General features: G+C 39.5%; 2 protein-coding genes across 5 annotated transcripts in view; one reads left to right on the top strand and one right to left on the bottom strand.

Moving 5' to 3' along the window:
* Nucleotides 1-2,237: 2,237 nt before the first annotated feature.
* Nucleotides 2,238-4,611, bottom strand: LOC124113222 (NADH dehydrogenase [ubiquinone] 1 alpha subcomplex subunit 2-like). The gene is made up of 3 exons (XM_046473507.2): nucleotides 4,465-4,611; nucleotides 3,122-3,228; nucleotides 2,238-2,456 (listed from the first exon to the last, which is right to left on the bottom strand). The coding sequence occupies exons 1-3, from the start codon at nucleotides 4,551-4,553 to the stop codon at nucleotides 2,371-2,373; spliced, it is 282 nt and encodes a 93-aa protein (XP_046329463.1). The 5' UTR covers nucleotides 4,554-4,611; the 3' UTR covers nucleotides 2,238-2,370.
* A 668-nt stretch (nucleotides 4,612-5,279) lies between these two features.
* The window catches only part of LOC124113221 (serine/threonine-protein kinase Nek1-like), a 94,295-nt gene continuing 74,180 nt past the window's right edge, over nucleotides 5,280-25,394 (top strand). For all 4 annotated transcript variants that reach the window (XM_046473504.2, XM_046473506.2, XM_046473505.2 and 1 more), the window contains exons 1-23: nucleotides 5,280-5,695; nucleotides 7,353-7,388; nucleotides 7,943-8,003; nucleotides 8,274-8,315; nucleotides 10,442-10,497; nucleotides 11,453-11,536; nucleotides 12,083-12,150; nucleotides 12,510-12,596; nucleotides 13,099-13,153; nucleotides 13,691-13,734; nucleotides 14,174-14,254; nucleotides 14,687-14,762; nucleotides 15,928-16,012; nucleotides 16,577-16,685; nucleotides 17,896-17,950; nucleotides 18,790-18,858; nucleotides 19,540-19,590; nucleotides 20,582-20,668; nucleotides 21,351-21,383; nucleotides 21,860-22,010; nucleotides 23,882-24,014; nucleotides 24,659-24,767; nucleotides 25,102-25,144. In XM_046473504.2, coding sequence (XP_046329460.2) covers nucleotides 5,579-5,695; nucleotides 7,353-7,388; nucleotides 7,943-8,003; nucleotides 8,274-8,315; nucleotides 10,442-10,497; nucleotides 11,453-11,536; nucleotides 12,083-12,150; nucleotides 12,510-12,596; nucleotides 13,099-13,153; nucleotides 13,691-13,734; nucleotides 14,174-14,254; nucleotides 14,687-14,762; nucleotides 15,928-16,012; nucleotides 16,577-16,685; nucleotides 17,896-17,950; nucleotides 18,790-18,858; nucleotides 19,540-19,590; nucleotides 20,582-20,668; nucleotides 21,351-21,383; nucleotides 21,860-22,010; nucleotides 23,882-24,014; nucleotides 24,659-24,767; nucleotides 25,102-25,144 — 1,732 coding nt within the window. In that variant the 5' untranslated portion in view covers nucleotides 5,280-5,578. The remainder of the gene's footprint in view (nucleotides 5,696-7,352; nucleotides 7,389-7,942; nucleotides 8,004-8,273; nucleotides 8,316-10,441; nucleotides 10,498-11,452; nucleotides 11,537-12,082; nucleotides 12,151-12,509; nucleotides 12,597-13,098; nucleotides 13,154-13,690; nucleotides 13,735-14,173; nucleotides 14,255-14,686; nucleotides 14,763-15,927; nucleotides 16,013-16,576; nucleotides 16,686-17,895; nucleotides 17,951-18,789; nucleotides 18,859-19,539; nucleotides 19,591-20,581; nucleotides 20,669-21,350; nucleotides 21,384-21,859; nucleotides 22,011-23,881; nucleotides 24,015-24,658; nucleotides 24,768-25,101; nucleotides 25,145-25,394) is intronic.

The following is a 25,394-nucleotide window of genomic DNA, read 5'->3' as shown; positions in this document are numbered from 1 at the left end:
AATTCTAAAACGAATTATGGTTTCCAGAATAAAAATTGTCTTATTATTTTCATACGTTTCTGCATTATTCGGTGTAAAAGACAAACTCTTACATAAAATGTACAACAGTTTATCTTTAGCACTCGTATACTATAATAATTTATTACACTTTTAAAACAACCAGTCAACATTCTTGTGCGTATTGATGTTGATTATGAATATAAAAGCTACAGGAAGTTCAGTGTTCCAGATGTAAGCCCTTTCAGTGTATACTGGAGATTGTCTTGTGTTGTGATGCAAATCTCAGATGTTTACCATCTTGGTGAAATCCACTAGCAAGGATATGGTGCTGACAAACCAAGAAACATGATCTGGGTGGATCTGGGAATCGAAGCAGTCACCATAGGTTTCTGGCACACCTTAGCATAGCAACTCTGCACGGGTAATTGCAGCACCTGAGTCAACTGGGACATCTAATGGGCTGTTAACCTGGGTCCTCCCGTTGTAGAAGAAGTGGTACTCACTTTGAAGGTGGGTGAAATGTAGGGCTGGGACGGGTAACTCGGGTACTTGGGTTGAGTGGGTACTGAGTAGGATCCGGGTACCCACAGGACTACCTGGACCCATAGTTAGTCACTGATATATTGTTTAATAACAAAAATTATCTAGAACTCTATGGTTACACTACAAGTCACTAATGTTCACATTTCTTTCTGACTATGCTCCCATTCCTTCTGATTTTTCATATGGTTGAAGAAAGATATAACTTAATTCAACTTCAGTGTATGCATGACCAGATTGTTTAATACATGTACATGTATCTAAATACGTTTTGCCAGGGCTATGCTAAAAATGTTCCCAATCAGGCATTTTGAGACATCTCCTTAGACCTAGAGTGGGTACCCAGGTAGGGTTGGGTAATAGGGGAGTGGGTATCGGGTAGTATATTTGGACTCGTCCCAGCCCAAATAAAATGGAATCTAATGGAGAGCAGTCAAGTTTATTGCACTTAAATATACTGTTGCTCTTGTGTAGGATGTGTTGCTGCTTTCACTGGTCAGGACTTATGCCAGATTAATTGAGGTGAAATGGGGTTTGGCATCGTGTCCAAGATTATTGCACTTATATAGCGACGTGCATGCACGTGTGTGTGTGGCTGCTTGTACTAGTCTGGACTAGCACACTGAGATACCATGCCACAGTTTAACATGAATACCCCACATAGACACAGTATACTGACTCCAAGCCAACCAGTCCTTGTTTTAGCTTTAGCCCCTCAATGCCGAGCGCCAAACAGGGTAACAAGTACCATCTTTTAATGTCTTTTGGTATTTTGGGATGGAACCCAGCGCCTTCCCTCTCTGTCAGACGCTCTACCTCAAGACCACAGAGGCAGTCCACACTCAGCAATATGCCAGCTATATGACAGCAGTCTGTAAATAATCGAGTCTGGACTAGACAATCCAGTGGTTGACATCATGAGCATCGATCCACGCAATTGGGATACGATGACATGCATCAACCAAGTCAGCAAGCCGGACAACCTGTTCCCGTTAGTTGCCTCTTACAACAAGCACAGTAGCCTGCTGCTGCAAGTATTGGTTGCTGAAGACCAATTCTACAGCAGATCTTGTAAGGATGGATGCATTGTATCATTGAATACATGTATATCATTGTGTACATTGATGCATCAGTGATCATAGCAGCCATAGTAACTCCATAGGCTTTCCCATGTGCTTGGACATATACTACTCAAAAGAAGTTAAGGGCCACCTGATTCTTTCATATTGCTTTTGTTAATTTGTCATACCATGACAGTAACTTCTTTTGAGTAGAATACCCTGGGAACCCCCAGCACTGCTTTGAAGAGCATTTACATCACAGCGTGTCAGCTTCATAACCAACCAATGATCATAATCAGGATAATTGAGGGATTCAAACCCACATCAGTGGCTCCTGACCCTACGAGTGAGTGAGTATGGTTTTACACCGCTTTTAGCAATATTCCAGCAATATCACGGCGGGGGACACCGGAAAAAGGGCTTCACACATTGTACCCATGTCGGGAATCGAACCCGGGTCTTCGGCGTGACGAGCAAACGCTTTAACCACAAGGCTACCCGACCGCCCCCCTGACCCTACGAAGGGACATAACCCTACACAACAAATTGTGGTGCCTTCACCACTTTACTCCTGTGCCTGAACTCTCACATTCTTACTGGACATAAGCTTCGAAGGAAACTACAACAATACAAGACTCAGGCTTTCATTTGATTTTATTCACAAAGAGAACAAATTTCTCACAGGAACATCTAAATCTACACTCCTTGATAGTCCATGGAACTCGTTAATGACATTATTTACACAAAGTCTACACAATTAAGCTTTCATTCATCGCTTGGCCATCGTCTCCACAGCTTTCAACACTTGCTCTGCTGTCATGTCAGTCAGGGGTAGGCTGGACTCCTTGCCAAACTCTGTAAACAAAGGGTAAAAGTAAAAGGAATAGGAATGGGCTGCAATGGTGAAACATCCATAAAATATTAAGGAAATCCAGTGTATCGTCTCCTCTTAGTATTTTCATGAAAATGGTAACTACCCTGGGACCTGTTCTATGATACAGTGTTTGATTGATTGATTGTTTGTTGTTTAACTCCGCACTCAGCAATATTCCAGCTATATGCGACGATCTGTAAATAATCGAGTCTGGACCAGACAATCCAGTGATTGACATCATGAGCATCGATCCACGCAATTGGGATATGACATGCATCAACCAAGTCAGCGAGTCTGACCACCCAATCCCGTTAGTCGCCTCTTATGACAAGCATAGTCGCCTTTTACAGCAAGCATGGGTTGCTGAAGACCTATTCTACTTCGGATCTTCACGGGTTTATTATACAGTGAACTTTCAATATTTCAGTTTGTTGTTGTATATGACAGCTGCAATTTACAATGAGAAATGAGTTATCAACAAAATATTCTTGCTTAATTTATTGTGAAGAGTATGTATATGACATATGACACCGCAACTGTGTTGACCTGTCATGTGGATCCCTTCAGACAATCACTTCAATCATAAAGCCATATTCTTTAGACACATCAGTCATAAATTATTTCATACAAGTCCCAACTTCCTTACCATATCTAGCATATAACTTGGGCTGGACGTTGCTACATTCTCTGACAAGGAAGGGAAACTTAGGGTTGTGTCTCTTTAGATCAACATAGTACTTCTCTACAAAATCCCTGAAACAAACAAGGTACAGTGATAATACATATATGTTAAAAAAACATCCTAAAATATGGTGTAGTACTTATATGCATTATTCACTGCAATGGTTTTCAGGTATATGTGATGCCTGCATTCGATCACTAAATAAAGTGTGGTAGTGAGTATGGTTTTACCACACTTTTAGCAATCTTCCAGCAATATCATGATGGAGGACACCAGAAATAAGCTTCATTTATTGTAGGGGATCCAAACATTGTTGGGGATCGAACCCAGACTCTAGATGTGTGACGAATGAACACCTTTAACATCTTGGCTACCCCACCGCCCCCAGTAATTAAAGGTCTGTAAACATGGTAAAGACATGTATGTCCACAAGTTGAAAAGGCTACATTGGATAATTACTCACTGCTGTTATACAGTGTAGAAATTGGCACTAGTCCTGTAGTCCTTACCAAACTGCCTAATAGTTAAGGTATCATAAGGACCAGTAGAAATTTGATATCTTTTAAGGTTTTGCTATATGTTATCATTGTAATGACTAGTGGACTAAAAATGTTAGTTTCTACTGCTGTGTTATACAATTAGGTTTTAAATTTTCCCATCCATATTGAACGCCAGCAACTTTTAGGATACCTTTAAGAAGACAACCTGTTACAGGTACGCAACCATATGGATCATAGCAGTGTGTTTGATTGCTGACAGTTGACAGTTTGACAGTAAAAGCTGGTAATGTATGTAGGCTGCACGTGTTGCTAATTTTAGTCACTCAGTCAGCATGGTCAGATTGTAACCTCACAATCAAAACTCAGTGATTATATTTATCGCTTAGAGAGTGATATTTCTTGAAAAGCACACTTTGCAAGTTTGTCATTACTTTAAGTAATATTACTTGTCGGCGAAATGGCTTGTTTTACTTTACAGGAATTACCACAGATACAGATCTGTATCTTCGTTAATATCAATCATAGCGATATTTCGTGATTCTATTTCATTAATGACATTACAAGTGGCGAAGATTATAGTGCTACATCTAAGCTGCAGTCGTGACAGTAAATTGACTGACAACTCTTACATTTAAATTTATCAGAAATGAATTAATGTCTAAAATTGAGAATGTTTCAGTTCAGCGGATAGTTTTCTCTCTTGGATACGTTTGCCCTTCAAAATGTCAACACAGAAATAGGGTAAAAAATGCCGTTTTGACATTGCATTTTCTTTCACTTCCAACTTCATCATGTAGGAAACCACACCTTACGCCCTTGCTAGCAGGTGACTTCTGACATAAATGAAAACGAAGTTCTTTTAGATGTTGTCCAAGCCTCAGAGCTGAAGCAGCCATTTTTGCCTGATGCCTACTTTTATGCAAACCCACGAAAACGGATTCTGTATATTGACTAAATATAAACAGGAATCTATTCCCCAACATATGGAATATTGATTAAGAACACTATATTATATACAGTAAACTGGCAATACTAACCAATACAAATAACGTTTACTGAACGGAAAGAACGCTTTCTTTCAAATAATCATTCTGAACTTTGCAAAATATATTCAATGAGCTCTTTGCATCATAAAGCGACCCCTCGGTGTAAATACTGTTATTGAAGCGTAGTATAGAGTTTACAGTGTGTCTTGCGACCGGATCAAAACATCGGGACATTCATTATATATTTTGATACGTAACGGGAAATAGTTACAAAAGATTTGTTTCCTTGTATATTTACAAAATATCGAACCACAGTTTGATTGGTGTATAATGTTAGAAGATTAAAGAAATACCTATCCCAAGAATATAATGCGGATTTTCCCTGATTTTTAGTGTCAATTCGTTTCCGGTATTTTGGTAGTACTATATTGTAAACAACCATGACAGTGTGTGAATACAAAAATGCATGTTGCACTTTAGAATCAAATGAAGCGATCATATCATCGATAATTATTGTAGCTGAAATTTTGTATATAATACAACTATTATAAAATCACAAGTTTTTGATGTTATTTTGAAAATAAAAATAAATAGAAAGTGATTAATGTGAACTAGTTTTAGGGAAATAGAACATTGCATAGTTTACATTGGAGTCCGATCATCTGCTATGTGCGTAAAGCAACGGACTTTGTTGTTTTACAAATTATTCGAAATTAGGGATAACCAAACACAACAATGACGATATTTTCTGTAAATAATTGTTCTCAGGAGAACGTTTTCCTTAGACTGTCACCTAGATAGCTGAATGTCACTGTCTTTATCGTACTTGAAACCAGAAGACAAGCTCAAGTCAAGAAAGAATACCTGAGCGAATATCTTCCTGTTTATGCGTTTTCGTTTATATATTTTTGTCGTCAGTTGAGAAACGTTTCAATATGGATAACTACACCAGAGTGAGGAAAATCGGAGAGGGTGCTTTTGGAAAAGCATTGTTAGTGAAATCAAAAGCAACTGGAGGGCAATTTGTTATCAAAGAAATCAGCATCGGAAGGGTAAATATGCCATTTCATGACCGTCATTTGTATCAGGAAATGTAAGACAGCATTAACCAAATTTTGTCTTATTTCCACTCATAAGCTGCTGATATAATGGTGTCATCAATATTGTTGCCAGTGAGATAGAGCTGTGAATACAGTGAATGATAAATTATTAATTGATTACTGACCTGATATGCCAATATGGACATCTGGTCATTCCTCTAACATGTGTAACTTTGCTTTATCAGGATATGACAATAGATACTTCAGAGCTATACTCAATGCTCTGTGCCCTTGGAGATTCTTACCCATTGAAAATGGCTATCACGTGCATAAGATTCCCATCTGATATGTACCTGATTTGGAGCATTATACTTTATTTGACCATTGTTGACTGACTCAAACACATATGGATGACCCGTACTCAAAAATAGATGATACATACACAAATTTTGAGGACCCATACCCATGTTTAATTATTTTTTGTTGTATTTGTAATGAGCAGGTATTAAAGCAAAGTTTTCATTGTGTTCAAAAACACGTTTTTGGGTATGAGTCATTCTGTTGATTAGGTAGCATGGAACGATATATTATTGCAGTAGTTAATTTATAATGGATCGAAATAGTGAATGCTAACTAACACATTAACTATGTCATAAGCAAAATGTTTCGTGTTCTTTATTTAAGTTATATCCTGTTTATGACACATCAATTAGGACTGATCGATACTGATTTCCTTTACCGAGTTTGGTAAACAAAGTACCTGTCACTGGCGACTCAAGGGCGGGCAACTCTATATTATCGTGGTATCACTATTTTGTGGTGTGATACATTTGGATTATGTGGTTTACATCACTTACTGTTTTTTATCATGCATAATCAGTTTTCATATGACCTAGGTTGGGTCAAAGGACATCATCCAAACAAGTTGATTTTTTTCTAACCAATTTCGAATGGAGTTAGGGGTAATTACACTTCAAAAACATTCCTGAAACTATCATAAAAAAGTAAACGTGTATACTTACGAGAGTACTCATGACATAAAGCAACGAGTCCTGTACTCGATCATGCGATAAAATATTGTGCTCAGTTTTGCATAAGTAAATAGTCAACAGGGGATGTAGGTTACGAGATTTACCGATACCGCAATAATATAGAGCCCGCGATAATATAGTCATACTATACAGGTGGGTATGGGCAATCCAACATTTGTGTGTGACTCCATGCGTCTACTGTGATTAAGACATTAAGTGCATGGTCACATATTGTTAAGGAGCTCGCAAAGATGTGAGGCCCGAAAACGTGTGATGTGGAGATCCACATGTACAAGGTACAGATCTCCATGGGTATAGATTGTCCAGTTCCCCGTCAAAGTTGTTCAGGCTCAAACCATATTGTAGCAAGAAATGCTTACTTACGTCATGTTATGTTGATATCAGGAGAGGCCTATTACGTTGATTACTAAAGCATGTTAAACATGTTAAACCCTGCTACATTTAAAAGATATATGTCAATACAGCCATGTTGGCAGATTATCAAATGCTATTTGGTCATATTCAGAAGATGCGGTAGGTGTGAGAAGATGGTCATTGACTGATGCCCCATTATGTTAAATGGTAGCTCACAGCTACCAGATCCAGTTTATCATGAATTCTTTCCCCATTGGTTTCAGATGAATCAAAAAGAAAGAGTAGAATCACGGAAAGAGGTAAGAAAATGTTGAATATATGTCCAATAAATATATCCATGATATCAGCTGGTTTGTGATTGCCTTAGGGTTTAATGCAATTTATGAACTGGAATATAGTATCTTTTTAGCCTTTAAAACATATAGAATTGTTCATAAATCAATAGTTGAATGGGTTATAAACTTAATAAACTGACTTAAAATAAAATTTCAACAAATAGAATTTTACTTCTCAACAAGTTTCCATCATGTCCATGTGGCACAGAGAAACTAATTTCATCAACAAAAACCGACATCGGTGAACTGAAGTACTTGTTGGATGTGGCCAAGTTTGTTTGGCAAATTATACTTCTCAGTCTGTGTTTTCATTGAACATAATGAAGATAACTCCCTATTCTGTGAGTCTGCACGATGTTGGGACTGAGGGGAGAAGTATCTCATAGTGTAACAAGTGCATAAACAGTGGGGTCCTTTTCATAAACGTAATGTTAAAAATGAAAATTTAAGGAACCCATAAGGGATAATGTTTTATTTTATTTTTTCGATTTATCAAGTGAGAGTTTGACATGTTGTAGGTTGCGGTGCTGGCTCAACTGAAGCATCCCAACATTGTGGCCTACAGAGAGTCTTTTGAGGGTAAGGTGGAAGTTTTTGATTGTGAAATACTTGAACATGCTTGTCATGTTGCAGTACCATGAAAATATTAATTTTGTTGTGACTGGTGATTTCAGCCACTTTGTATTGGGATACAATGCAATGATGTAAACATATCTTGCTCACTCATTGAACTGTACACTTGGACTTTATATAAGAAGATAATTCCAGAATAGGGGGGAATGGTTTGAGCGCTCTAAACACACTATATTTGACAGGTTACTGACTATCTTGTCGTGTTTGTTGTTTCAGAGAAGGGCTGCTTGTTTATCGTGATGGATTTCTGTTCAGGAGGTGAGTTCAGTTCCCTTCAACACTCTCTTATGTATCTTAGTTTATCTGTCCTTTGTATTGTCCGGATGCTTTACAACAAAACTCATATATCCCATATTCAGCAATATTCCAGCAATATGATGGTGTCCTGTAAGTAATTGAGTCTGGTCTAGGCCGTCCAGTGATTGATATTATGAGCAAAGACCCATCAGGGTACGATGACACGCAGTCAACCACGTCACCAAGTCTGACCACCCAAACCATTAAGTCGCCTCTTATGACCAGGGGCACGGTAGGCCCAGTCGTCTAAGGCGCCGCGATTTCGCTGTGCAGAGTTGCGTCCCTTGGGCACGCCAGAAACCTATGATTGTGGGTTCGAATCCCGATTTGCCCCGATTATGTTACTAGGTTTGTCAGCACCATACCCGTTCTCATTGTTTTCACCTAAGTGGTAAACATCTGAGACCTGCATCTCTATAGGCTTTCCTCCCACATTAAGCTGACACACCGTGATATAACTGGAATACTGTTAAAGGCAGCGTGAAACCCAACTCACTCACTCTTATGACCAGCATGGGATGAGGAGCAAGCCTAACCCGGCATCCCCACAGTGTCCCACACAATGTAAGGCCTGTATGTAGATCAATGGAACTCGTTATTCTTTGCCGCGGTAAAGGTTTATGTTCTCAGATAATCAATCCATATTTGGTGTCAGCATCACGGTGACTGCTGAAAAGGAATAGGACATTACCAGGGAAGACTCAATCTCTTTAGCATCATATGTTAGTGCTCGCTATCTCTACACATAGATCTAAGGACATCCCATTACAGGTCACCTCAGAATGACCTTTCTAAACTTAGACCGATCAATAAAATGACCTTAAAAATGTGGACATTAGCCAATCAGAAAGCAGCTTTCTTGAGCTATACGGCACTACACATAGTTTCAAATTGGTGACATCCCAGTACACTTCAAAAAATATTTTGACAATGTTCTCAATTCCAAATTTGAAAACTGAACAAAAGAACATTCTGGAATGTCAAATAGATTGTATGGCATCCCATTTCACCTCAGAATGACCTTTCCAAACTTTGACTGATCAATGAAATGATTTACACAGAGTGGACATTAGCCAATCAGAAAGCAGCTTTCTTGGGCTATATGGTTACATGTAAGCCTTATCAAGGTTGCATGATAAGAAAACACATTCCTATGGTCATTTTCCCAATCTTGTAAGCAACGTTTTGATTGGTCAGATGACGAAAGGTCATTCTGAAGTGACCGTAATAGAATGTCCTCGGATCTTTGTTTAACAGCATTGAGAACTAAGATCTTATTTTAATGAGACTGGGGAAGACTTTGGTGAAAGTCCTTTGATGGTGGGGATTTTTGCTCACAACATCAACCACTGGTCTGTGTGGTTCATGCTTCGTAGGGGCGGTGGGGTAGCCTAGTGGTTAAAGCGTTCACTCATCGTGCCGAAGACCCGGGTTCGATTCCCGACATGGGTACAATGTGTGAAGCCCATTTCTGGTGTCCCCCGCCGTGATATTGCTGGAATATTGCTAAAAGCGGCGTTAAACCACACTCACTCACTCACTCACTCATGCTTCGTAAAAGTTGTAAATGCAAGTTATAGCTGTAAGGAGACAGGCATCAATAATTATGTGCATTTTCTCATGATTGCTGTTTAATTACAACTTTATGTTACAGGATGTGACATTATGTTGTAACTACTTTAAGAAACAAAAACTGTTTAGATAGTACATGGAGACCCATGAAGATCCGGGGTAGAATAGGTCTTCAGCAACCCATGCTTGCCTGTAAAAGGCGACTATGCTTGTCGTAAAAGGCGACTATGCTTGTCGTAAAAGGCGACTAACGGGATCGGGTGGTCAGACTCGCTGACTTGGTTGATGCATGTCATCGATCCCAATTGTGTGGATCGATGCTCATGATATTAGTCACTGGATTGTCTGGTCCAGACTCGATTATTTACAGACCGCCATCATATAGCTGGAATATTGCTGAGTGCGGCGTTAAACAACAAACCAATCAATCAATCAAAGATAGTGCATGGAAAAGTAGCAGAGGTTTTACATCATGGAGGAAGAGACATCAAGTTCTTGTCTTCTGTCTGTTTCAGGAGACCTCTATGGTCGAATCAATAGTCAGAGAGGAATGTTATTTACAGAAGACCAGGTACTGAGATTCTTGTGGATAATGATGACATTACAGGAGGCCTTGGACTTTCCTGGTCCATCTATTTATGAGTCAAGTGGACTGTCAGTATCCCCGTGTTATGGGTTTTTGGACACTTAAGATACATTCATAGTTTTCTCGCTAATCACAAGAACAACCGTAAAACATCTCACTCATTTATAAAAGACAGCTTTATCTTAACATTAAGCCATCATCTGAGAATTTACTATGTCTGTGTGATGCCACAACCCTTGTTATAGCAGGACTACTCTCATCCCAAAACGTTTGATGTCTGAAAAACAGCCTTGCTTGACAACGGTATAAGGATCTATACTGAAACTTCACCTTTACAGTAAATAAAGGAGTCGTTATCTATAAATTATCTCTTTTCTGTCATCCGTCAACTTCTAAGTAATGCCTATCAAACAAACCGTCCAAACATTGCTGTAAAACATAATAGGAACATGTACAGATAATCTTGAAGTACCCACAGTTTGATGACATCAAGCCCATGAAAGTATGACAAAGTACACATGACAAAGGGAGTAGTGATGTAGTATGGTACGCGTAAATACACTTTAGAGGTGTTCACAGGGTGTTCAAAGATTGATTTTTGTGTGGACAAGTATGGTTTAGTCAGACACAAATTTGAATTCTTTTACTCACGCTAGGTGCATGTAGACATAAATATTAGGTTGCATTTTTCAATAATAGGTTTCACTTGTGCATGTTTTGTACAGCTAAATCGAGCTCTGTTTATGCTACGGATAGCATGACTTCATGGTTTGCTGATGTCACTGGTATCTCTGCTTTGGTATCAGATCACTAAATTTACTTGCTTACTTTGATAAGTCAACTTGATTATTTTGGAAATGGGATGGACAGTTTGTATTTCAGATTGTGTTTATATTGCCACCCACAGATTCCACTGATTATGTAATTATATTGTTACCAGATAATGAACTGGTTCGTCCAAACATGCCTGGCTATCAAACACATCCACGACAGGAAGATCTTGCACAGAGACATCAAGTCACAGGTAGGTGGCAGTTAGGGGTGGAGTCATTGTGGGGTGATATGGAGGCTGGAGTGAAGTTGAGGTGGGTAGGGGAGGTGGGTAGTAGGGGTGAGGTGGGAAGAGGGGAGGGTGATGTAGGCAAAGGGTGGGGTAGTAGTGTAGGGAAGAGGTGATGGTGATGTAGAGTGGTTTTTGGGGTGATGTAGGAAAGGGGTGGGGTAGTAGTGTAGGGGAGGGGGAGGGTTATGTAGGGTTGGGGGTGGAGGTGGGGGTGATGTAGAGTGGGAGGGGGTTGATGTAGGAAAGGGGTGGGGAGATGATTATGTAAGTTGGGGGTGATAAAGACCGATGTAGTAATCATGATAACAATAGAGGGACTTCGAGGGATGGAGAGCATGGTGAGGGTAAGGGAAGAGTTTCAGTGTTGATGAAGAAGAAAGGGTGAAACTGTAGCATGTTAGGGTTGTGTGGTGAAGGTGATGTTATATAATATGTTTGTTTGTACTATAACAGTGAGGACTTCCACTTAACTGTTTCAAGGACTTTAACCTCAGGTATTTCTTTCAGAACATATTTCTGACCAGTGATGGAAGGATACAAATTGGAGATTTTGGTATTGCCAAAGTCTTGAACAGGTAACCAATATATTTTATTATCTTTGTTTTTTCAAATTTATTTTGTCCCTTTACATGTTTCTTGTATCCCAACTATTGATTAATTAAAATAATTAAAGATTAATTGTTAGCAAGGTTAGAATAAAGACTGAACGGGCCACAATGATACTTGAAGGGAACCTTTTTAAATTGTCACAAAGCATTGAGTTTGACTAGGATACCAAAGTTATGTATAATAATACTGATTAATATCAGTATATGACCTTGATGTTTCATATCTCAAGAATCTATGATTCCTATATTAGTCTCTGTGAACATTTTCAAGTATGGTTTTGTATCTCCAACGGAGTGTTTCTACGACGTGTGTGATTGTGTTTCAGCACTGTGGAGTTGGCTCGGACTTGTATCGGTACCCCGTACTACCTGTCCCCAGAGATAGTGGAGAACAAGCCCTACAACAACAAGAGGTAGGTGGGAGTAGGAATGTAGGTCTTTTATTGTCAGGAATGCAATTTGAAAATGTGTAGCATCAGTCTTCACTTCAAAGGTGGGACTAATTTGGGCCTGTATGCATCCTCGTCTTTCATATCCCCAGTCTATTATGATGTATATCCAGGCCCCATTTGCCACTGCAGGTTTGTTTTCCAGCCGTGTTCTGTTGGAATTACACAACGCTTAAACATGAAAATTAGACGTCCAATGAAGTTAGTGTTCTGCCATGATCACAACAAGCAGCGATAACACCGGTTTATGTTCAGTTCGGGAAAATGCTTCCTGAAATCAGTCTTTTTGACCATTTTTATCTTTCCTCAACCTATATATAGTGTTGTTCTAAACACGAAAGTGTTGAAATGAACTTCTAAAAAAGGACAAAAAGGGCCCTTTATCTTTAACATTCTTATGCTCAACATTGACTTGTGGATATCAATGTATTTGAAGGTGATTTACTCTGCATGTGCTTGTTTTCAGTGATATCTGGTCTTTAGGCTGTGTTCTTTATGAACTGACAACATTGAAACATGCAGTAAGTATAAATTGGTCTTGTTACCATGGTTGCAGGCAATGGAACCTGCATGGATCTCACACAATCTTGACATTACAACAGTCAAACATTGGAAGTTATTATGGTTCATTGGAACAGGGTTTAGACTGAGTCACATGGGTAAGGTAGCAGTGACAAATCCCCTTTTTTTCAGACACCTTACATGTTAACTGTACACACTCACATCCTTTCATTTTTTTCTCAATCCTGAATCCGCCTCTTGACTGTTCAGGGTGATGTAGAATCAAGATCCATACTGACAATGGATGACATGTTATCGGGTTTGGGGACCCAAATACTGCAGTCTACCCCCATGTTATCTTATCAGAGTTATCATACATAGAGTGTTTTACGCTCACCTTGACATTGTCAGTGTATCATAGGGCTGGGACGATACCCCAACTGCGTGATCTGAAACGTATCAGGATACATCACTCATGATCCGTTATGTATCACGATACTTGCTCTTATCTGTTTTCAGGAACATGAGACTTATCTTTATAATAATTTTATTTTCAGTTTGAAGCTGGCAATATGAAAAACCTAGTACTGAAGATTATCAGGTGAGCAACTATCTCATCAAGGCCAAATTCAAGACATTTAACATGCATACCGTATTCAACGTAATAAACGCCCACGGCGATATTTGCTAATATATTGGCTAGTGAACAATCCCAATTTGCACCCCTTCCGATCAATGTACACATGACTTATTTATTCGTGTATAATACGCACTTGTGTGTTATATGTCTCTTAATTATGGCCAATTAAATTCTGGAAAAATATATCCGTCGTATATAAACATTTCAGGCTGTCAGCATAAACTACTGGTACAAAATTTACAGTCATTTCACCAAAATAATATTCTAATAAGAGCCCCCTATTTCTAATTTTGAGAGCACTTATTACGTCGAATACGGTATGTGTATATTTGTTTATGTTCACAGCACTTCTGTTCATGTTTGTATCACATTGGTGAAGTCTTAATTCTTTCTCCGACAGAGGTTCGTACCCTCCAATACCACCCAAGTACACCTATGAACTGAGGGGCCTGATAGCCCAGTTGTTTAAGAGAGCTCCTAGGTAAGTCAGCAAGCAGTTCACTCAAACCATACAGTTAAGATCAAATAAAGTTAAAAAAAGGGTGTGAAATGAGGACCCCCTTTCTTTCAACTAGAACTAGATTTTAAAGTATATTCAAACATGTCAAAGGGTTTAATTGTTGTGAAAGTTTATGAAAATGTTCAAATGACAACCAACAAGCAGTTATTTCTATAACAACCAGAGGCTGGTTGGGGTCTAACGATCCATAAGTACCCACAAGGGGAATAGTAGCAAATTGTATGAGATGTTTGGCGTTTTTTGTTGTCAGTTTATTTAATTTAATCATTTAAACTGCGAGAATTTTGGTCATTTCTCATAAAAGAAGTTTTTAAACTTTCTTTGGACCTGGTTTCTTTTGCAAACTTACAATGGTTTTGATTTGATAAACATGTTGCAAACACTTACTTGCAGAGATCGTCCGTCAATAAACTCCATTCTCAAGAAGAATTTCATCATACCAAGAGTTAGAAATTTATTAACAGAAGAGGTGAGATATGCTCTACAATGTTACTGTGTTCTAGGGTTGTGGAGTTGTCCGTAGTTGGAGACAAAGTAGGGTGATGATATTAGACCACAATACAGGGTATGAAACTCCCCAAAATTTCAGCCAGACCACAGGACTGGCTAGCTGAAATACTTGCCAGCCCTGACCAAAACCTGCCTGCCCACTATAATCATATGTTTCTCAGGATAAGCTAACGGGGTTTCTTTTTGGTTACATTTTATCATTCATCTTTACATGTGAATTAATGCCTATCATTGGGAAATATTTAGAATATTTTCACATATGAAATATAACTTGACCGTCGGGCAGGGGGATTTGAAAATCTGGCAGCCCGAGTTGAAATCAACCCGTCTCGGACGGTCGGGCAGGCAGGTATTTCGAACACTGCACAATACCATTAATGGTGCCAGATGATTGCCGAAGTTGGGTTAGTGAAGTCAGAGTAAATGTGGTTTCGCTGTAAGTCTATTGCCGAAGTGATTTTAAATTTACTCACTCACTGTAAAGCTTTGAAAAAGTCTACTGCCTGGTACCCTGTAATCTTACTCAGTGTGCTCGGCCATGCTTTTCAGTAGAAGTACTATTATTGCTGTGAACCGTAAAGATATGACAGTTATTAGACATAAGACCCATGAAGATCTGGGTTAGAATTGGTGTTAGGCAACCCATACTTGTTGTAAGAGGTGAGTAACGAATCGGGTGGTCAGGCTCACTGACTTGGTTGATGCATGTCGTATCCCAATTGTGTTGATCAATGCTCATGATTTCAATCACTGGATTGTCTGATCCAGACTCAATTAATGGCAGACCTTCGTCATACAGCTGGAACATTGCTGAGTGCCTCGTTAAACAACAAACTTAGATATGACTAACTGTAAAGAATTCTATGATTCTTAAAAATACAGTAAATTTTTTGGAAATTGTTTTGTAAAAATCTGAGGCATGATTACTGTCAGAGATATGCAAAGAAAGAGGTTTATCTTACAACTAGGGTGAATTCTGTGAAAAAATGGTTAATTCTGAGGCATATTGACTCCTACAAGAATAAGAATTCATCATAAGGGATAAAAAACCTGTTTACCATTAACTGGCTGGTTTCATGTCTGTTCATTAACTGGCTGGTTTTATCTCTGTTCTCTCCCCACAGAAAATGGCAGAGGAGTTCAGCCACACACTTTTACATGGACAGAAGATAGCTCGTGCCTTACCCCCGCCCCCCAGACCTGCCTCAGGTGGGTACAATACATAGGCACATCCCGAAGGCCCTCCTACGCACACACACACATCTCTTTTGAAAACCAAATGTAGTATGCCAAAATTGTCTGAGAGAGAATGTGATATTTTGGACCCCTTCCTGTTAGAAATGCTGGATCCGCCCTTGCATTATCACGTTATTCTTGTGTGATCATTCTGTGATTTGTTTCTGTGAATGAAAGTAATAAGACTTGATACTGTTACATATAATTGTTCCTAAGCAACACTCAGTATGGAATAACATTTTCATTTGAATAATATGTCTAATATTGTTTTAAAATGGTTTAAATGAAGATTCTAATGAGTTAAAATGATACTTGTGTGTTTTGGGGGGCAGTCAGGTAGCCTTGTGGTTAAAGTGTTCACTCGTCAGACTGAAGACCTGGGTCCAATTCCCGACATGGGTACAATTTGTGAAGCCCATTTCTGGTGTCCACTGCCGTCATATTGCTGGAATATTGCTAAAAGCGGCGAAAACCAAACTCACTCACTCCTTGTATGTTTTTGGAAGATATATGTCTGTTGTTTGAACACTGTTTCAGCCGGACCGAAAAGGGCAGCTCCATCACCCAGACCTGGCTCCGCAGCAGGGCGGTACAACCCGGCTGCTGTGTACGGAGCTCCTCTAGCACGGAAGTCCAAGGAAGTCCGGTACATTTCCCTTCGTCATTGTTCATGCTTTAGGAAGATGAATACTCATGTATCTTGGTTGTACTGATTTCTTGGTTTGTTGTATTTACTCTCATAAGACACTCCCTGTGAAGATCCAGGTTAGAATAGGTCTTCAGCAACGCATGCTTGCCATAAAAGGCGACTATGCTTGTCGTAAGAGACAACTAACGGGATTGGGTGGTCAGGGTCGCTGACTTGGTTGATGCATGTCCTCGAATCCCAATTGCATGTGTCGATGCTCATGATATCAATCACTAAATTGTCTGGTCCAGAATCGATTATGGACAGACCGCCGTCATATAGCTGGAATATTGCTGAGTGCGGCATTAAACAAACAAACAAATCTCATATGACATACTGGAGTGTTGGACTGCACGGTTTACCGGTATACAAGCATACTGCAATACATGTTTCCAACGATATGTATTGCAATATCATTTCTGTGTTCCAGTAGATTGGGTAAAAACATATAACAAGTTTTGGTATTATTTGTTTTGTTTAACCTAAAACATACAGAGAAATTCATTCATAAGATTGATGCTTTTGTTTGAAATGGTTTGACAAAATGATTTTCTTACTTTGTTATCTCCCCTGTATCCTTGACATCCTTACATATTGCATAATTTCTGCTTTCCTGTATATTGGGTAAAAATGCATAACAAGTTTCATTACTATTTGTATTTTTTAACTTAAAATCTACACAGAAATTATTCGCAAATGATGTTTCCCTTCAAAATGTATTGACAAAACAGCAGAAATGTGAAAGTGATTTTTCTCTCACATTGTTATCTCCCCTGTATCCATGACTACAAAACGGTGTTGACTGACCACTCTGAGTGATATTTACTTCAGGATCTGAATGTACAGTCAGTGTCAATCACTGTCAGACACTTTAACTCCCAATATATCGCACTACATATCACAATATATTGCAGTACATTTTTTAGCCAGGACACAGCTCTAAGGAGTGTACCCCTTTTCCAATTTTGGATTGTATCAATTTGATGTTTAGGGTTTGCTTGTATATGTTGTTAGAAATAGACAATAAAATATTGGGGTGTTGAGAACTTTGATGGTGCTTGTCAGGTATCTGATGGCCATTGAGTACATTCACAATTATTTCAACTTGAAAGCCTTTGTTTAAACTTTAAAGCAACTGTCACCTCTCACATGCTTCTATGTTATCCAGACCTGACCTAAAGAAGAGGAACGCCAGTGGAGGAAAGATCATCCCAGGACAGCAGGTGTGTCTTGAGTTGTACCTTCCCTTGTCAGAATCTAACAAGGCTAATGTTATGAAATGGCATCTTCCCGAGGCAAGGAAGTTAACTGCCTCTAAAAGTCCAATTTCCACCCTTGCCAAACTAGGCTGGAATTATGGAGTTTGGTGGACAATGGGTGACTTGGTACTACACAAGTTGACAACAGTTTAGCCACTAGTCCGAAGCATGAATCAAGTAAATACTGAGACTAAAGATCTATTGAACATAATGCTAAAATACAAGTTCAGGCTGGTAGATTCAAAAGTACTTGGCACAGACTGATGACCACCAAAATATTCATGAATTCTTCCGCTGTCAGTAACAGCTTGCTTTATACCAAAATGGTAATGTTGTGGTCACTGTTGTTGTGTCATGTTGTTTTGTGTGTCATGTTGTTTTGTGTGTCATGTTGTTTTGTGTGTCATGTTGATGTGTGTCATGTTTTGTGTGTCATGTTGTATTGTGTGTCATGTTGTATTGTGTGTCATGTTGTTGAGTCTCATGTTGTTGTGTGCCATGTTGTTGAGTCTCATGTTGTTTTGTGTGTCATGTTGTTTTGTGTGTCATGTTGATGTGTGTCATGTTTTGTGTGCCATGTTGTTGAGTCTCATGTTGTATTGTGTGTCATGTTGTATTGTGTGTCATGTTGTTGTGTGTCATGTTGTTGAGTCTCATGTTGTTGTGTGCCATGTTGTTGAGTCTCATGTTGTATTGTGTGTCATGTTGTTGAGTCTCATGTTGTTGTGTGCCATGTTGTTGAGTCTCATGTTGTATTGTGTGTCATGTTGTTGAGTCTCATGTTGTTGTGTGCCATGTTGTAGGACTGGGAGAGGAGGAAACAGGACTTGGTTCAGAAGGAAAACAAGAGACGAGAAGACATGAAGAAGAGGGTAGGATTTCCTTCTCTTTAACTTCTTTGTAGATATTGATAGAGCAGACTAGTGGATAAAGCAACTGCTTGTCATGCTGGCGACCTGATTTCAAATTCCACATTCGGAAAAATAGGTGTAGCTTTTCACCTGATGTGTTTGGTTTTTTTGGCTTTCTTCACACACTGACTGTTGAGACTCCAGTGAGGAATATGTGATGCCTCAGGTCAATACAAAGACTAACGATTCTTAATGTTCCTCTGATGTTACATCTTAGCCATTTTGAATGAAAATACTTTCTATTTGCTTGGAATATTTGAACTTAGCTAGAATATATGTCATGAGACCTCTTATATATATGTCATTGAAGACCCAAGTTCAATTAATCACATGGGTGCAACATGTGAAGGACGTTTGTGGTGCCCTCACTCACTCACTCACTCACTCATTCACTCACTCACTCACCCACCCACCCACCCACTCACTCACTCACTCACTCACTCACTCACTCACTCACTCACTCACTCACCCACCCAACCACCCACTCGCCCACTCACTCACTCACTCACTCACTCACTCACTCACTCACTCACTCACTCACTCACTCACTCACTCACCCACTCACCCACTCACCCACTCACCAACCCACCCACCTTGTCCCTGCTGTTTTATCACTGTGATGATGTATGTCCTCTGTTTCAGGAGCAGGAAATGTATGCCAGACAACACAAGGACCTGGTTGAGAGACAGAAGGCAAGTTGCTAGCAGATCTCAGTATATCTTTTGTGTGACACTGATACAGTGTCTGGGGCTGCATGTGGGAGCTCATCTGTGGTGATGCAATTTTTCACTCAGGCAAGCCAGAAACCAGTGATCTTGGAGTGAAAATCAAGCTTTGCCCTGATGATATTCTAACCAGCATCATACCCGTGTTAGTGGGTTTCACTGAAGTGGCAAACATCACTTCAGGTTTTCCTCCCGCATCAAGCTGGCATGACATCGTACAACTGAAGATTCTGTTAAAAGCAGCATTAAATCAGGGGTTAACTTTGGACAAACATTCATTGCTAGATTAATCTAGATCAGAAAGGTTGAGGTTGCAAACAAGTGTGCTGTATTTTCAAAGACCAGATTCCAAGGTTCGTACAGGCTTGAAAAGGCCTTAGGTTTAAGGTCCCTCTTGAAAAATCGGGATTTTTTGTGTCAAACTTGAAAAGCCTTGAAAAGCACCAAGATGTACAAAATGACAAATACTTGTTCATGAAAGTATAAAAATTTATGACACAATTTATATTATTTGTTGGTTATGAAAATATATCTTGTTTGAAAATTTGTTATGTTCATGCTGCTTCTTAGATCTTGTGACTAATATATATATATATATATACCTTATTCAACATAATAAGCAACCAGGGCGTTCTCAAAATTAGAAATAGGGGCCTCTTATTAGAATATTATTTTGGTGAAAAAAAAACAGAGTTGAAAGATAAATTTCGTGCTTTATGCTGACAGCCTGTAATTTTTATGTACGACAGATATATTTTTCCAGAATTTAATTGCCAATGATAAAGGGTGCATATAACACTCGAGTGCGTATTATACGTGAATAGGGGTAGGAAGGGGTTTGGATTCAAACTTGCCTTGAGTCTCCTTAGCTGCTTTGTAGTTGAGGTATTGCGAGTTATTACAAATGCATATTGAGGTATGATGCTATGGCGTAGACTGACAGATGAGCATGTTTCAGATGGCTCGCATGAACAAGGCTCGAGAGGAGGGATGGAAGGGCCTCATTGACTCAGTCGGCTCTGATGACAACAACCCCCCGCCAGCTGTAAGTCACATGAACTCTTTGTAACTGTTAGCAGTTCCTCAAGGCCTGCATTGACATTCCTTGAACACAGAGTTCGAAATAAGCGGCTGCCTATAGGCCCAAGGCAGGTAGATCTCCGGTTTGGACCTTGTTTCAAATTTGTTTTGGTCCTTAGACCTGTAGTAAATTTACATGTCTATTCATTTGTGACAATAAGCTTTTTTTAATGAAGGCCTGAAGAATTTAGTCAGGGCCTGCAGCTTCTGTGGTCTGTGGGTCCTGATGGCAGTCTGGAAAATTGTTTTATTTCACACACTGCTTGAGCCAGAATATGTTGATGTCATCTGGAATAATTTCGTAATGAGCTCTCCTTGATAAAACCATTCAATGCATGTAAACATTTAAATCAATATTTCTTCACTACTCGCTCGGAATTAGATGAAATTAACAGAAAATATAGATATGAAACTTTTCAAGCGTCAAGTGAGATTTTGAAGTACAGGATCCTGACATGGCTAAGGGATGCAACTCTGCACTGCAAATTGCTCCACTGTAGAATACTGTCTGAATGTGAATGGTACCTAGAATTCAGCGCTAGAGGTAACTCTCAGCTATGAGCTGACAGACTGTGAGTCAACATACCCTAATTGCTCATTTATTGGATCGATATCAAAATTAGCATTTGCTTTCAAATGCATTTCAGAATCCTAACCCTGTCCCCAGACCTCTGCCAAGGGTAAGTCCTGATAATTTCCTTAAGCTTTTTTGCAAGTTACTGATAATTGTAATTAATCGAAGTAAAACATGTCATGTTGTATGAAGACTGTTTAATTTTCCAAGAAGTCCTGTATAAACTTTAACCAACAAAAATAGATGTACATTGGCCCAACTTGATAGATAGAGACCCATCTCTAGCAGACTGGCCGGTGTAGACTGGTGTAGACCGGTGTAGACTAGTAAACACTGATGTAGACTGGTTAAGACTGGTTTTCGACTGCTGCAACTGGTGTGGACTGATGCAGATAACTGGTGTAGACTGGAGTTGATTGATGTAGACTCATCCACCTGGTACAGACCAACAGGTATCCACTTGTTGAGGCTGAATCATGTACCTGATGAGGAACAAGTTGTAACTCAGGAGATAGTGAATAATATGATCCTGAATGACATTAAGGCACCATCATGGCTTGTTTCATGACTTTTCTTCCCCAGCCTGCTGTGGTTGGCCCTGAGGAGAACAAGGTTCCCCTGAAGGAGCGAGGCAACTACGACCAGTACAGCGACTACCTCAACAGGATCAAGGGAGAACGCAATGCCCGAGGTCATGAGGCACCTCCTGTTCCAGCACCGAGGCAGAATCCAGGTGGGTGCTCTCTGGGAGGAGGACGGAATAGAGCATGGAAGCTGATCTGTTGTGACATACCTGAAATACTGTTCATGAGTAAACCCAGTTCTGTATTGAACCCAGTTCTGTATTGAACCCGATTCTGTACTGAACCCAGTTCTGTATTGAACCCGATTCTGTACTGAACCCAGTTCTGTATTGAACCCAATTCTGTATTGAACCCAATTCTGTATTGAACCCGATTCTGTATTGAACCCGATTCTGTATTGAACCCAATTCTGTATTGAACCCAGTTCTGTATTGAACCCGATTCTGTATTGAACCCGATTCAGTATTGAACCCAGTTCTGTATTGAACCCGATTCTGTACTGAACCAAGTTCTGTATTGAACCCGATTCTGTACTGAACCCAGTTCTGTCTTGAACCCAATTCTGTATTGAATCCAATTCTGTATTGAAACCAGTACTGTATTGAATCTAGTACTGTTTTGAATCCAGTTCTTTATTGAAACCAGTACTGTTTTGAATCCAGTTCTGTATTGAACCCAGTTCTGTATTGAACCCGAATCTGTATTGAACCCGATTCTGTTTTGAAACCAATTCTGTATTGAACCCGATTCTGTTTTGAACCCAGTTCTGTATTGAACCCGATTCTCTTTTGAAACCAATTCTGTACTGAACCCAATTCTGTACTGAACCCAATTATGTATTGAACCCAATTCTGTATTGAACCCAGTTCTGTATTGAACCCGATTCTCTTTTGAAACCAATTCTGTTTTGAAACCAATTCTGTACTGAACCCAGTTCTGTATTGAACCCAATTCTGTACTGAACCCAATTCTGTATTGAACCCGATTCTGTTTTGAACCCAGTTCTGTATTGAACCCGATTCTCTTTTAAAACCAATTCTGTTTTGAAACCAATTCTGTACTGAACCCAATTCTGTACTGAACCCAATTCTGTATTGAAACCAATTCTGTACTGAACCTAATTCTGTTTTGAAATCAATTCTGTACTGAACCCAATTCTGTATTGAACCTGATTCTGTATTGAACCCAGTTCTGTATTGAACCCAGTTCTGTATTGAACCCGATTCTGTACTGAACCCAGTTCTGTATTGAACCCAATTCTGTATTGAACCCAATTCTGTATTGAATCCAATTCTGTATTGAAACCAGTACTGATTTGAATCCAGTTCTGTATTGAACCCAGTTCTGTATTGAAACCAGTACTGTTTTGAATCCAATTCTGTATTGAAACCAGTACTGATTTGAATCCAGTTCTGTATTGAACCCAGTTCTGTATTGAAACCAGTACTGTTTTGAATCCAATTCTGTATTGAAACCAGTACTGATTTGAATCCAGTTCTGTATTGAACCAAGTTCTGTATTGAAACCAGTACTGTTTTGAATCCAGTTCTGTATTGAACCCAGTTCTGTATTGAACCCGAATTTGTATTGAACCCGATTCTGTTTTGAAACCAATTCTGTATTGAACCCGATTCTGTTTCGAACCAAGTTCTGTATTGAACCCGATTCTCTTTTGAAACAAATTCTGTTTTGAAACCAATTCTGTACTGAACCCAATTCTGTATTGAACCCAATTCTGTATTGAACCAAATTCTGTATTGAATCCAGTTCTGTTTTGAACCCAGTTCTGTATTGAACCCATTTCTGTATTGACCCCGATTCTGTATTGAACCCGATTCTGTATTGAACCCAGTTCTGTATTGAACCAAATTCTGTATTGAATCCATTTCTGTATTGAACCCATTTCTGTATTGACCCCGATTCTGTACTGAACCCAATTCCGTATTGAACCCAATTCTGTCATGCACTAGTGATAATGTCTTGCCTGTGCTAGTGTTTTCTATCATGATGCCTGCTTTAGGGAACTACATGGCAGCACCTAGGCCAGGTCAGCAGTATGGTCAGAACAAGGCCGATCGAGACTACATCAACCGGGCGTTACAGCGAGGACCCAATGTCGTCAACAATCATGTGAAGCAGGCTGAGGAAAACAGGTACTTGCAGTCTTGTGTTTGCTCTAGTTATTACATACTAGAATACAGGTGCCTGTTCCAATGTTTCAATGTATGTGCTTGTCTGTTTCCCCTGTGGGATTCTGGCTTGCTGTAGTGACGACTAAATTAATCTGGTGTCAGGCTTGGTGATTTGGTTGATTGCATTTCATCGTACGCTTTCTTAGTCAGGCTTACGGGTGGCCCAGTCGTCTAAGGCGAAGCAATTGCTGTGCAGAGTTGTGTCCCTTGGGCATGCCAGAAACCTATGATTGTGGGTCCGAATCCTGGCTTGCCCCAATTATGTTTCTAGGTTTGTCAGCATCATACCCTTGCTCATGGGTTTCACAGAAGTGGTAAACGTCGAGGCTTTCCTCCAACATTAAGCTGACATGCAGTGATATAACTGAAATACTGTAAAAAGCAGCGTTAAACCCAATGCACTCACTCACCATATCAGTCACTGGTTTATCTGATCCAGACTTGATTATTTACAGGCTAGTGTCTTACAGGAGGAATATTGCTGTTGAATTTTGATATTATCCAGTTGAACATACTGAAAATATTGTCAAACAAGAAATTGCAAAAAATAATTTGTTTATGAATTATATACCAAGTTGTGATGTATTTTGAATATGGGGTTTCAGACGTGCTGCAGCACAGGCCTCCGAGAGAGCTAGACTTGCTGAGGACTTTATCAACAGGAAGAGAGCAGCGGCTTTAAACAAACAGAGGGGGCACGCACAGATGTATGGGGTGTGTAGTCATCACTAAAGTATAGAGTTGTCCGATGTTTGGCAGGTTTAGGAATGCATCGTTTTGTAAAGATGAACTGGTAGATTTCTCAAATGAATGGTTCCATGTCCAGTGGGTAGTTAATACTCAGTTCCACTTTGAAATAATGATTCTGGTTTTTATCACCAGTGTTTCCATATCTCTCTATGAGTACCTGTAATATTGATATGTCCTAAAGTGGGATTTAGAATCGGCCTGAGTATCATAAGATTCCTGGAGCATTATGATGTCAGTGTATCTGTAGGGGGTGTTTTCACCTGTTCCATGTGTTAAGTATGTACTTCTTCACTTCCAGTACACCCCTCCGGCTACCCCTATTTCTCGACCGGGCTCTGCAAGTAAGTCTCAGACAATGACTGCAATTATCCAAATCTCATTAAAATCAGATCTTAGTTCTCGCTACCGTTAAACAAAGATCTGAGGACATCCCATTATGGGTCACGTCAGACCGACCTTGCGCGAATTTTTTACCGACCAATGGAATGACCAATCAGAAGGCAGCTTTCTCGTGCTTTACAGCACAAATTTCAAATTGGCGACCACGCTTTGAATATCTACAAACATATTTTGACAAATTCTCACAAAAAC

The sequence above is a fragment of the Haliotis rufescens genome, unplaced genomic scaffold (assembly GCF_023055435.1).
Source record: "Haliotis rufescens isolate VD_foot unplaced genomic scaffold, xgHalRufe1.0.p SCAF_7, whole genome shotgun sequence".
NCBI lineage: Eukaryota > Metazoa > Mollusca > Gastropoda > Lepetellida > Haliotidae > Haliotis > Haliotis rufescens.
Note: the sequence above shows the minus strand (reverse complement) of the source record. Positions and strands in the feature narration are given on the sequence as shown.

What these genes read in the sequence shown, in the direction of transcription:
- LOC124113222 (XM_046473507.2), bottom strand. Translation starts at nt 4,553, where the DNA reads ATGGCTGCTTCAGCTCTGAGGCTTGGACAACATCTAAAAGAACTTCGT. An exon ending in CCTGCTAGCAAGGGCGTAAG is followed by an intron (nt 3,229 to 4,464) that starts GTGTGGTTTCCT and finishes TGTTTGTTTCAG; the next exon opens with GGATTTTGTAGAGAAGTACT. An exon ending in CAAGTTATATGCTAGATATG is followed by an intron (nt 2,457 to 3,121) that starts GTAAGGAAGTTG and finishes CTTTGTTTACAG; the next exon opens with AGTTTGGCAAGGAGTCCAGC.